This window comes from Salmo trutta, chromosome 19 (genome assembly GCF_901001165.1).
Source record: "Salmo trutta chromosome 19, fSalTru1.1, whole genome shotgun sequence".
In the NCBI taxonomy this organism is placed as follows: Eukaryota; Metazoa; Chordata; class Actinopteri; order Salmoniformes; family Salmonidae; genus Salmo; species Salmo trutta.
Window position 1 is genome coordinate 53188098 of NC_042975.1, and position 11518 is coordinate 53199615.

Below are 11518 nucleotides of genomic sequence, written 5' to 3' on the forward strand. Positions count from 1 at the left end.
GGATGAGGGCTTGACAGCCTCTACACTGAGAGGGTATTTGGCCACTATATCTGCCTGCCATGTGGGGTGGATGGGCAGGCCAGTGGGGCGCCATCCCTTGGTCTCCAGGTTTATGAAGGAGGTTCGTCGCCTGCGTCCAGCTAGGACCCACTCAATGGTGATCTGGGATCTGGATGTGGTCTTGGCAGCTTTGGCAAAGCACCCTTTCGAACAGTTGGAGTCAGCCTCCCTGAAACACCTCTCTATGAAGGTGGCTTTCTTGGTAGTGATTGCTTCCATGAAGAGGGTGTGTGAGCTCCATGCTCTTTCGGTAAGTTCTGAGTGCTACCGGATGGACCCCGGGGGGGGGGGGGGGGGGGGAGTGTATCTCTCCGCCCCAACCCTTCATTCCTCCCAAAGCTTCTGTCAGACAAGCATGTGAACGTCCCTTTTATCCTGTCTGCTTATGACTCCCCGGCATTGACTCCCCGGCACAGTCTGGGCCTCCCTCCGGCATGCTGTGTCCTGTGAGGGCACTGGCTGCCTATGTGGAGTGGACACGGTCAGTGAGAACAACAGACCAGCTCTTTGTCTGCTATGGTGAGAGAGTCCTGGGGGCTGGGCTATCAAAGGACTTCGCCCCCTTCCACATTGACGGCCCCTGCGTCTCGGGTCCGCGCTGGGACTTTGCCGCTGGCTGGCCCTCTAGCACCGACTAATCTGGTACGGGTATACCAATACATTGGAGTGATCCAGTATAGTGAAACATAACAAAGGTTACGTCAATCCTCTACGGTGCTAGAGGCACCTCAAAAATGATGTAGAGAACGTGTGTACACAGGAGTAAATCTGTAAATCCTCACCTTGATTGTATCCCTCTGCCGCAGAGTGATACCAATATATTGGAGAGATCCAATTAGCTCACATAACCATGGTTACATACGTAACATTCGGTCCTTCCTTAAGCCTTAGTCCCACCCAGTTGACTACTTTAAAATGGTGGAAGTCCTCAATGGCAATGTCTATGCAAAAACAGGTTATTTCCAAGTAGGGATCAATATCGCTATGGTTCCTCACAAGTTTCTCCCTATCACTCAGTCGCACTGGTTGGTTAAATAACTGAGTTCTCAACTGACCCAGGGTCAGCCCTTGTCTGGTAACCAGAGCATGTTTTTGAACAAGCTGTGTAGCATTTCTCAGTCAGCACGTTGGCCTATTTATAGCACTAACACATGATCTTCAGAAGGGACAGATACCATGCAGTAGTACTGTAGCGGCACAAGGGAAATGGCTTACTTCAGGTAATGTTGAGACTATGGACTACAAGACAGTTGTGTAACAATTGTTTCTATGGTTTGAAACCTTTAAACTTTTTAGTTTGACATTATATTATAAGCTTAAGTATAAAGTAAAGGTTGCATTCAAAATGTCTTTCTGTTTAAAGGGATTTGAGTTGAACAATGTTGAACTGAAGAATAAGAACATGGTATGTTTTATTTTATTTAAATTGAAGCTTACTTTATGGCATGTTAAAGTAAAAACCACAATACAACCAAATTGAACAACATTTCTCAATGTTTTCATTGAATTGATTTCGTCATTATGTTTTTGTGGGGAATGTGTACTATAGAGCTTCTGTGAAAGTTGATGCTGTTTCCCTATAAAAATAGTTAACCATGTCTAGCTCACAAGACTTTAGATGCGTGTTTACAATTCATGTTTCGTGTACAAGTGGAGACTATGCCATCCCATGACTTTAATATGTGAGAGGTGAAGTAGTTTTGACTGTGTTCTCTTCCTCTCACACTTTCTTCCATTCTCTCTCTCTTTCCATCCCTCTTCCATCAGAGACGTCATTCCCTTTCCTCTCGTCCACCCCGTCCTGCCGGTCATCGCCACTGTGACAGCTGCTACAGCCGGCGGTGTAAGGCCCCCGTGGTGATCTCCGTGTCTTGTGTGCTCATCCCCTGCCGCCTTTTGTGTGGAGCCCTGTTCCACATGTGCAAAGAGGGGGAGCATGCGTTCCTCTGCCCCAATGAGAAGGTGCCATGCCTCAACGCCGCCTTCGGCTGTCCAATCATCATGCCCCGTTCCTGGCAGGCGGGCCACCTGCAGGTCTGTCCCGCCAGTGTTGTGTGCTGCTCAATGGAGTGGATCCGCTGGCCAGCCGATGAAGCCTACGCAAACACACACCTCGACGTCCACGCACCCACACACACCCTGCATGAGAACCTGCTGAAGGAGCAGAAGGCAGGAGAACAGTTGGACCTGGCCATGGCCCTGGATGATCAGAGACACCTGTACGCCCGTATGAAGATGAAGACTCTCTACCCAGAGATGATAGAGAAGGTGGAGGGAGAGGAAGAGGAGAAGAAAGAAGATAAGAAAAAGGAGAAGACAGAAGACTGGGCCACAGTGCATCTAAGAAATGGGGCTGATGATGGGTGGAGTGAAGATAGGCCATATCATATCCTATCTGGTAACTGGATTTTCTGGACAAATCCAAAATGTTATTTGAACTTTGTTATAAATTACAATAACTTGTTTTTCCTCATTATTACCCTCTCTCTCCCCGCCAGGCGTTCCAGAAACAGCAGTGACAGACCTTTCAGACTTTTCTTTGGAGAAGGAGGAGGGAGATGTGGGTGTGGAGGAACCAGGGGGAGACATCAGCTCTGACAGATACAACAGGTATGAGAGGATGTTCAATATGGATAAAGGAGGCTGTAATGTGGACAGCAAAAACAGCCGGGGCAGAGCAGGGAAGGAGTGGAACCATTGGATGGAGTTGGAGGAGCAGTCGTGCAGAGAGAAGAAGGAGAGAAGAGATGCAGAAGGGTTGATGGGCGCTCTGCAAGCTCCAGAAGCTCCAGGGGGACCAAGGGGGACCGAGGACAACCGTAATGCCACAGGGATTACAGGTATGGCCCCGTGGCAGGACGGGGTCCTGCAGCGCATGGCCAAGGAGGTCACCCCTCAGGAATTCAACATGTACCTGGTGCACCACGGACGCATGCTGCTCACCTTTGGCCAGATGGATGCCTGCACACCACGGGAAAAAGACTTTGTCTATGGAAACATAGAGCCCATCCCTGTTCAGTCACTGTACTCCTTCAAGGTAAGGGTGGAAGGTAGAAGTGAGGCCTGCATAGACTTCACACACAATGTAAAAATAAGGGCAAGCAGAAACTTGATGCAGTTTTGTTGATTTTTTCTCTCTAAGGCATATGCATGTTCACGTACACACAGATACAAACACTTACATACACAAATCTCTGTAAAGTAATGTCATGTAGTCATGTTACTGTATGTGTTATCAATCATTGTTCCCCTGCAGGTCCCTGTCAGCTACCGTGAGAAGCAGCGTAGTGTCCACTACTATGACGCATCAGCCCGTGCTGAGAGTACCTGGGCCTGTGTGGATACGTCTGACCTGGGGGCATTAGAGGAGTCCTGGTGGACGGACGAGGCTGACAGCACACTACTGGGATACGCAGAGAGAGAGGTCATGGGGCATCAGGTAAGTTATAGCTATCAGAATAGCACAGCAGGTTAAAATAAGTGCAAGTGCTAGGTGCAATAAAATGCTGAACAAAAAAGAGCATACGTTTCACAGCTATCAGAACAGAAATACAATACGTACATCCACAACACATAAAGATATTATAGCGATGTTAACCCAACACTTGGCTACTTTATCAAGTGGTTTGGATCTGTTGGTGTAACAGCTAAGGTGTTGGGTTGACAAGCTAAGGTCCCGGGTTCCATCCCCTGTTGGGAGTAACCCCTGATAAACAATTGATGGAGATTTTAAAAATTTTATTTTACCTTTATTTAACTAGGCAAGTCAGTTAAGAACAAATTCTTATGTTCAATGACAGCCTAGGAACAGTGGGTTAACTGCCTTGTTCAGGGGCAGAACGACAGATTTGTACCTTGTCATCTCTCGGATTCAAACTTGCAACCTTTCGGTCACTAGTCCAACGCTCTACCCACTAGGCTACGCTGCCACCCCATTTCTTGCTATCGCTGCCCAGATAAGGTTCTTGGAGCTGTTCTTGAGCGAGCTGAGATGTCTTTCTCTCTGTCTTCCTGGTTCTAAGATCAGTGAGGAGCGTGGACAGGACGGGCTTTATGTGGACATGGGGATGCAGACCCACTCCTTCAAGACGGCACCGTTCAGACGAGACACGACGTTAGCAGACCTGACAAGGGACAGGCCTCTGAAGCTCAGCCTCCAGCTGCATGTGGACAGCACCTCCAGCCGACACAACAAGGCTAGCTCCGCCTTCACCTTCCTCTGTGGACACTCCTTCCAACGAAGGGAATTCCCCAAACACTTCAGGTATCCCAAAAACGTCAGGTACCCCAAACACTTCCAATGCAAAGAGTTCCCCAAACACTTCAGGTACCTGGGCCCCTGTGATGTCATGTAGCCTTGAGTAGTTGCCCTGATATGGCTGTATAGCCTCCATTGTAATGGTTTCCACACAACTAAAATGAAACATTGTTATCATTATTCAGGAACGTGCACACAGACATTCAGACATGTGCTAGTGGCTGGTTTGAGCAGAGGTGTCCCCTGGCCTACCTGGGCTGCACCTACAGCCAGAGAAGGTTAGAGCCTTTCAAACAACCTGCCACGGTCACCTACAAGTAAGAACCATTCAACTAACTACTCACAACTCATGCTCTGATTGTGGAAGAACCAGTGTTTGTATATAGTTCAGTAGTTGTATTTACAGTCATTTAGTACATCCCCTCCAATTGCAAATGTTTTTTGGAGAGGTGTTTTCATTACCATACCCTAATCCTGGCCTCTGACCCTTTACCTACAGCCAGGAACTGAGCATCTTCAACCTCCGACCCACCATCCCAGCTTCTCAAGGGGAGGGACCAGAGCCCCTTAAACCCTCCAAGTCACAGTCTGCTCCAGAACCTGTCCCAACCCCCAGGAGGAGGCGTTCGAGGGGAGAAGGGGACTGCGATTCTCTGAGTGCTTTGCCATCCGAGGTGCTGTGCCACATGGCCAGCTTCCTGGACAGCCTGTCCCTGTCCCAACTGGCCCTTGTGTCCCGCCTCATGAGAGAGGTGTGTTCCTCTCTGCTGCAGGACAGGGGGATGGTGTCCCTCCTCTGGGAAAAGAAGACCTACAAGTCTGGTGTGGCTAAATGGAAGGCCAAAACGGTAAGAGCACCGGAGTTTACAATGACAACAGTCTGTCGAGTAAGTTAAATGCAGTGAAATGGAAACGTAACCCCCTTCTGTGACTTGCCACATTTCCCATGTTCTCCTCTCTCTCCCTGCCTACCCTCTCCTCTCTTTCCTTTCCTCTCATCTTGTATCGCTCCCCAGGTGTGGGAGTTCAGTCATCTGTTCTCTACAGTAGATTTGTGGCGTTTTATAGACAACGTGCCGTCCATGTCGGAGCACTTGAAGGTTTGTCCCTACTACCAGACCTGGGTACCACCCCAGCCGGTGGCCCTGCCCAGCATGAGTCACCTACAGGGGGGAAAACAGGAGCAGGACAACCAGCAGAGACAGAGCCTGGTTGCTCAGTTCATGGGCAACAGATAGCAGGGAAAAATAGTATTCTGATCCTACCTGACAGCCAGTGCTGGCTGGTGGCACTTGAAATCTGAGCATGGCTGACAATAATGGCTGGAATGGAATAAATGGAATGGTTTCCATGTGTTTGATACAATTCCATCAACTCCATTCAAGCCATTATTATGAGCGAGCCTCCCCTCACCCGCCTCCTCTGCTGACAGTCCGCCCTTGAAGCATGAATAGAACAAATAGAACAAACTATGTGCCAGACATTTTCAGTTACAGAGAATTCAGTTAAAAAGTGTGTTTATTACTAAAACCTTTATTACTAAAAGGTTACTTGCTATCTCACAGTTGGATTTACCAGAATCTCGAAGCAGCTCGAAGAGCTAATCACACACGTCTGTAGGAGACAGACAGGTTGAGTGACGAATGAGGGATTACCTCCCCTCATATTAAAGAGCCATTTGCTTAATCTCTGATCATTCTCGAGCATGCCGAACTTCCTCACACTCTTGCAAGTAAGGGAATGTGGTGAGATATCTCACTCATAATATCAGAGAACTGGGGTAACGCAAGTAACCTTAAGTTATTTTTCAATTATTAGTTTCAATATCTCACAAAAGCCACAATCTCCAAGGTGAGACAATTGTATTGCCGCTGACCTTATGTATAAAGGCAGGGTTGGATAAGAAGGTAACCTGGGCAAACTGTAGGCACGAATGGTGAACTGACAGTGCATCTAGTTCACTAACTCACTTTGCCAACATAAGGGCACCATGTCTGAGGCATTTATAGGAGAGTGTGATGTGTTACACACATAATTGCCCAAGAGGAAGGCAGGTCAGGGCTTAGCGCAATGAATGATACACCTTATGATGGCTTTTGGTGATTGATGCGGGGGAGTTGGGGGGGGGGTCTAAAAATACATGTAGTCCTGCTTTGTGGCATTTCGTGAAGGCTCTATGTTATACTGATCAAACTACAGGTTTTTGTGGGTGTCGATATGGGTGTACTTGTTTGACAGAGCAATTGGATGTCTTTCAGCGATGTTCCTATTGGTGGGTTCATTGCTAAATATACAAGCAAATACATTTTTTCCAGTCTCTGAAAGACTACAACTTGCATTGGGCGGTGCATCATGCTGTAGCCCCCGTCCCTCCCCCAAGGCGGGCTGTTTTAAAAAGGAGATGGACACTTACAACAATCCTTTGGGCAAAACTGAAAGAACTGACCAGATGCTATCAATAAAATTTCAAATAAATGTATTTATAAAGCCCTTTTTACATCAGCCGATGTCACAAAGTGCTATACAGAAACCCAGCCTAAAACCCCAAACAGCAAGCAATGCAGATGTAGAAGTACGGTGGCTCATAACAAGTTAGTGGGTGCCAGTCTAACTAGCTAGCCAACTTCAGCCATGTGCTAACATTTGCTGGTAAACTAAGATTTAAGTGGCTGGTTGTAACATTGTAGCTTGCTATTTAGTAGCTAGCCACACCTACAACTAAAAAGAGAAGAGGTTTTACAATCAAGATACAAAAGATCTCCAATTGTTGATCTCTATTAGACTGGCTAGCCAAGCATACCTAACATGGATATTTCAATATTGTTAGCTTGCTGTTAGCTAACTAGCATCACTAAATTGGCAGCAAGATTGATTGCCAGCTGAGACTGGCTGAGAACCAATTAATCAACCATAGACGATTTATATAGTTGAAGTCGGAAGTTTACATACACCTTCGCCAAATACATTTAAACTCAGTTTTTCACAATTTCTGACATTTAATCCTAGTAAAAAGGATAGGTCAGTTAGGATCATCACTTTATTTTAAGAATGTGAAATGTCAGAATAATAGTAGAGAGAATGATTTATCTCAGATTTTATTTCTTTCATCACATTCCCAGTGGGTCAGAAGTTTCCATACACTCAATTAGTATTTGGTAGTATCGCCTTTACATTGTTTAACCTCTTACATCTACACGTTCCGCTAGCGGAACGTCTGCTCCAATATCCAATGATGGGCGGGGCGCGAAATTCAAACTCCTCTAAATCCGAAAACTTACACTTTTCAAACATATGACTATGTTACAGCTATTTAAAGACAAGACTCTCCTTTATCTAACCAAACTGTCCGATTTCAAAAAGGCTTTACAGCGAAAGCAAAACATTAGATTATGTCAGCAGAGTACCCAGCCAGGAATAATCACACAGCCATTTTTCAAGCTAGCATATCATGTCACATAAACCCAAACCATATCTAAATGCAGCACTAACCTTTGATGATCTTCATCAGATGACACACCTAGGACATTGTGTTATACAATACATGCATGTCTGTTCAATCAAGTTCATATTTATATCAAAAACCAGCTTTTTACATTAGCATGTGACGTTCAGAACTAGCATTCCCACCGAACACTTCCGGTGATTTTACTAAATTACTCACGATAAACGTTCACAAAAAGCATAACAATTATTTTAAGAATTATAGATACAGAACTCCTCTATGCACTCGATATGTCCGATTTTAAAATAGCTTTTCGGATGAAGCACATTTTGCAATAATGTAAGTACATAGCCCGGCGTTACAGGGCTAGCTATTTAGACACCCACCCAGTGTAGCCTTCACCAAAATCACATTTCCTATAAGAAAAATGTTCTTACCTTGCTTGTTCTTCATCAGAATACACTGCCAGGACTTCTACTTCAATAACAAATGTAGGTTTGGTCCCAAATAATCCATCGTTATATCCAAACAGCGACGTTTTGTTCGTGCGTTCTAGACACTATCCCAACGCTAAATCTCGGCCACGAGCATGACGCAAAATATGACAAAAAATTTCGAAATATTCCATTACCGTACTTCGAAGCATGTCAACCGCTGTTTAAAACCAATATTTATGCAATTTATCTCGTAGAGAAGCGATAATATTCCGACCGGGAATCTGCCTGTCTGTAAACTGAGGAAAAAACCAAAAGCCGGGGGCGGGGCGTGTCACGCGCCTAAGGCTTAGTCCATTGACTGACCACTCAGCATTTGCTCTCGTGTGCTTCAGCCAGGGCTTTGAATGACATCATTCCTGTTTTTCCCGGGCTGTGAGACTCCATTGTTGACGTGAGAAGTGTCACGTAAGAGCAGAGATCCTTTGTAAACGACAGAGATAATAAAGAAGGGCAAGAAATGTTCAGACAGGGTACTTCCTGAACAGAAGCATCTCAGGTTTTTGCCTGCCATAGGAGTTCTGTTATACTCACAGACACCATTCAAACAGTTTCAGAAACTTTGGAGTGTTTTCTCTCCAAAGCTAATAATTATATGCATATTCCAGTTTCTGGTCAGGACTAATAATCAGATTAAATCGGGTACGTTTTTTATCCAGCCGTGAAATTACTGCCCCCTAGATGTAACAGGTTAACTTGGGTCAAACGTTTTGGGTAGCCTTCCACAAGCTTCCCACAATAAGTTGGGTGAATTTTGGCCCATTACTCCTGACAGAGCTGGTGTTACTGAGTCAGGTTTGTAGGCCTCCTTGCTCGCACAGGCTTTTTCAGTTCAGCCCACACATTTTCTATAGGATTGAGGTCAGGGCTTTGTGGTGGCCACTCCAATACCTTGACTTTGTTGTCCTTAAGCCATTTTGCAACAACTTTGGAAGTATGCTTGGGGTCATTGTCCATTTGGAAGACCCATTTGCGACCAAGCTTTAACTTCCTGACTGAGATGTTGCTTCAATAAATCCACATAATTTTCCTCCCTCATGATGCCATCTATTTTGTGAAGTGCACCAGTCCCTCCTGCAGCAAAGCACCCCCACAATATGATGCTACCACCCCCGTGCTTCACGGTTGGGATGGTGTTCTTCGGCTTGCAAGCCTCCCCCCTTTTCCTCCAAACATAACAATGGTCATTATGGCCAAACAGTTCTATTTTTGTTTCATCAGTCCAGAGGACATTTCTCCAAAAAGTACGATATTTGTCCCCATGTGCAGTTGCAAACCATAGTCTGGCTTTTTTATGGTGGTTTTGAAGCGGTGGCTTCTTCCTTGCTGAGCGGCCTTTCGGGTTATGTCAACATAGGACTCGTTTTACTGTGGATATAGATACTTTTGTACCTGATTCCTCCAGCAACTTCACAAGGTCCTTTGCTGTTGTTCTGGGATTGATTTGCACTTTTCGCACCAAAGTACGTTCATCTCTAGGAGACAGAATGCATCTCTTTCCTGAGCGGTATGACGGCTGCGTGGTCCCATGTTGTTTATACTTGCGTACTATTGTTTGTACAGATGAACATGGTACCGTCAGGCATTTGGAAATTGCTCCCAAGGATGAACCAGACTTGTGGAGGTCTGCAATTTTGTTTCTGAGGTCTTGGCTGATTTCTTTTGATTTTCCCATGATGTCAAGCAAAGAGGCACTGAGTTTGAAGGTAGGCCTTGAAATACCTCCACAATACACCTCCAATTGACTGAAATTATCAGAAGCTTCTAAAGCCGTGACATAATTTTCTGGAATTTTCCAAACGGTTTAAAGGCACAGTCAACTCAGTGTATATAAACTTCTGACCCACTGGATTTGTGATACAGTGAATTTTAAGTGAAATAATCTGTCTGTAAACAATTGTTGGAAAAATGACTTCTGTCATGCACAAAGTAGATGTCCTAACCGACTTGTCAAAACTATAGTTTGTTATCAAGAAATTTGTGGAGTGGTTTAAAAACGAGTTATAATGACTCCAACCTAAGTGTATGTAAACTTCCAACTTCAACTGTAGATATTCATCATTGATACCAACACACAAACAGACAATGAGTTAGCTATAGCCCCCCCAAAAAATTATGCAGACAAGGGTGAAATAGATGGCTATTTGGTAACATTAGCTAGCTTACGTTAGCTAATGTCAGTCAAAGATAGACCGAACAAACAAACATGTTTAGTCTGATGATGGTAGCTACCAGTCTAACAGTGACTACCATGGCATAGGTGACATGGATTGACTATGTGTATATCAAAAGATAGCTAAATGATTTAGCTGATGGCTTTCAGAGTTCAGGACTGTAACGTTAGCTAGCTAGGTAACTTACCCAGCTAGGATCGCAAGCTAGGTAACTTTTGTTGTGAAGGAAAAAAAAGTCAGCCGTCGTTGAAATGGATTCCCCATCAGTTCAGCGTTAAAATCCCTCTGATAAGCTTTGGTCACTGCATCATTCTTGGTAGCCGCAAACCACTGGCAGAATCGGGGTGAATCTCTGGTAGGTAGAATGGTGAAAGATAACAAATGTTCGTGCTTGTTTGTAATTAGCACAAAGGCCCAGAACACCACATGGGCATGATGACAAAAATTTGTGAATATCAAACGTTTTCAAAACTGTTTTGGTTATTCAAGGTAAACAACGGCATTATTCAAGTTTGTGGCTTCGCCCCCTCTACCTAGTGGGTGGTATCAGCATTCGCTCTGAATGCCGGACTTTATGGTTCACTATGAGCAGACGAATACACAGGGAGTCGAAACCTTCCGATTCTACCAGTCAAATGAAAATGTGCTAGTTCTAGCTTGTATCTTGGATAATTGTGATGTTTATGATAAAAACATAATGACTAAGTGCCGTGGCAGAGCCAGGGTGAAATTCCCCTTTAAAGGAGACATATTTCATCTTTACGCTTTCCAACGGCTCAAAAGGCTGCTGTGAAATCGCCTCAAGCACAATAGACAAATCCACTTGTTTCCATACAGTGAGCGTGCATAAGGAGCCCTAGCACTCTGGATAGTCTCAATGATTCTGAGAGGCAGGCCTGTTGTATCCAGATTTAACCTCTCACGGGCCAGACCCAGAGGGCCAAGGTGTCGGGCTGAGGGTGGATAATCTCTCCTTTCGCTTGGTTCGCTTGCGTGACAGGAGTTGCCAAAGCTCATTGCACAGCAGGAGAGCTATCCAGAGCTTGCCATGCCATCAAGGGGCTACCAAGATGAGGGCTGAGGGGAGGAA

General features: G+C 45.2%; 1 protein-coding gene across 1 annotated transcript; it reads left to right on the top strand.

Moving 5' to 3' along the window:
• The first annotated feature begins 1226 nt into the window (after positions 1-1226).
• Positions 1227-7266, top strand: fbxo40.2 (F-box protein 40, tandem duplicate 2). Its single transcript, XM_029701735.1, has 9 exons — positions 1227-1280; positions 1424-1465; positions 1828-2458; positions 2559-3097; positions 3317-3499; positions 4083-4324; positions 4504-4635; positions 4818-5166; positions 5335-7266. Exons 2-9 carry the CDS (start codon positions 1463-1465, stop codon positions 5554-5556), a joined length of 2301 nt encoding a protein of 766 aa, XP_029557595.1. The 5' UTR covers positions 1227-1280; positions 1424-1462; the 3' UTR covers positions 5557-7266.
• Positions 7267-11518: the final 4252 nt, after the last annotated feature.

Excerpts from the sequence above, each read along its gene's own strand:
- fbxo40.2 (XM_029701735.1), top strand. Across the intron at positions 3,098-3,316 it reads AGTCACTGTACTCCTTCAAG|GTCCCTGTCAGCTACCGTGA; the intron begins GTAAGGGTGGAA and ends GTTCCCCTGCAG. Across the intron at positions 5,167-5,334 it reads CTAAATGGAAGGCCAAAACG|GTGTGGGAGTTCAGTCATCT; the intron begins GTAAGAGCACCG and ends ATCGCTCCCCAG.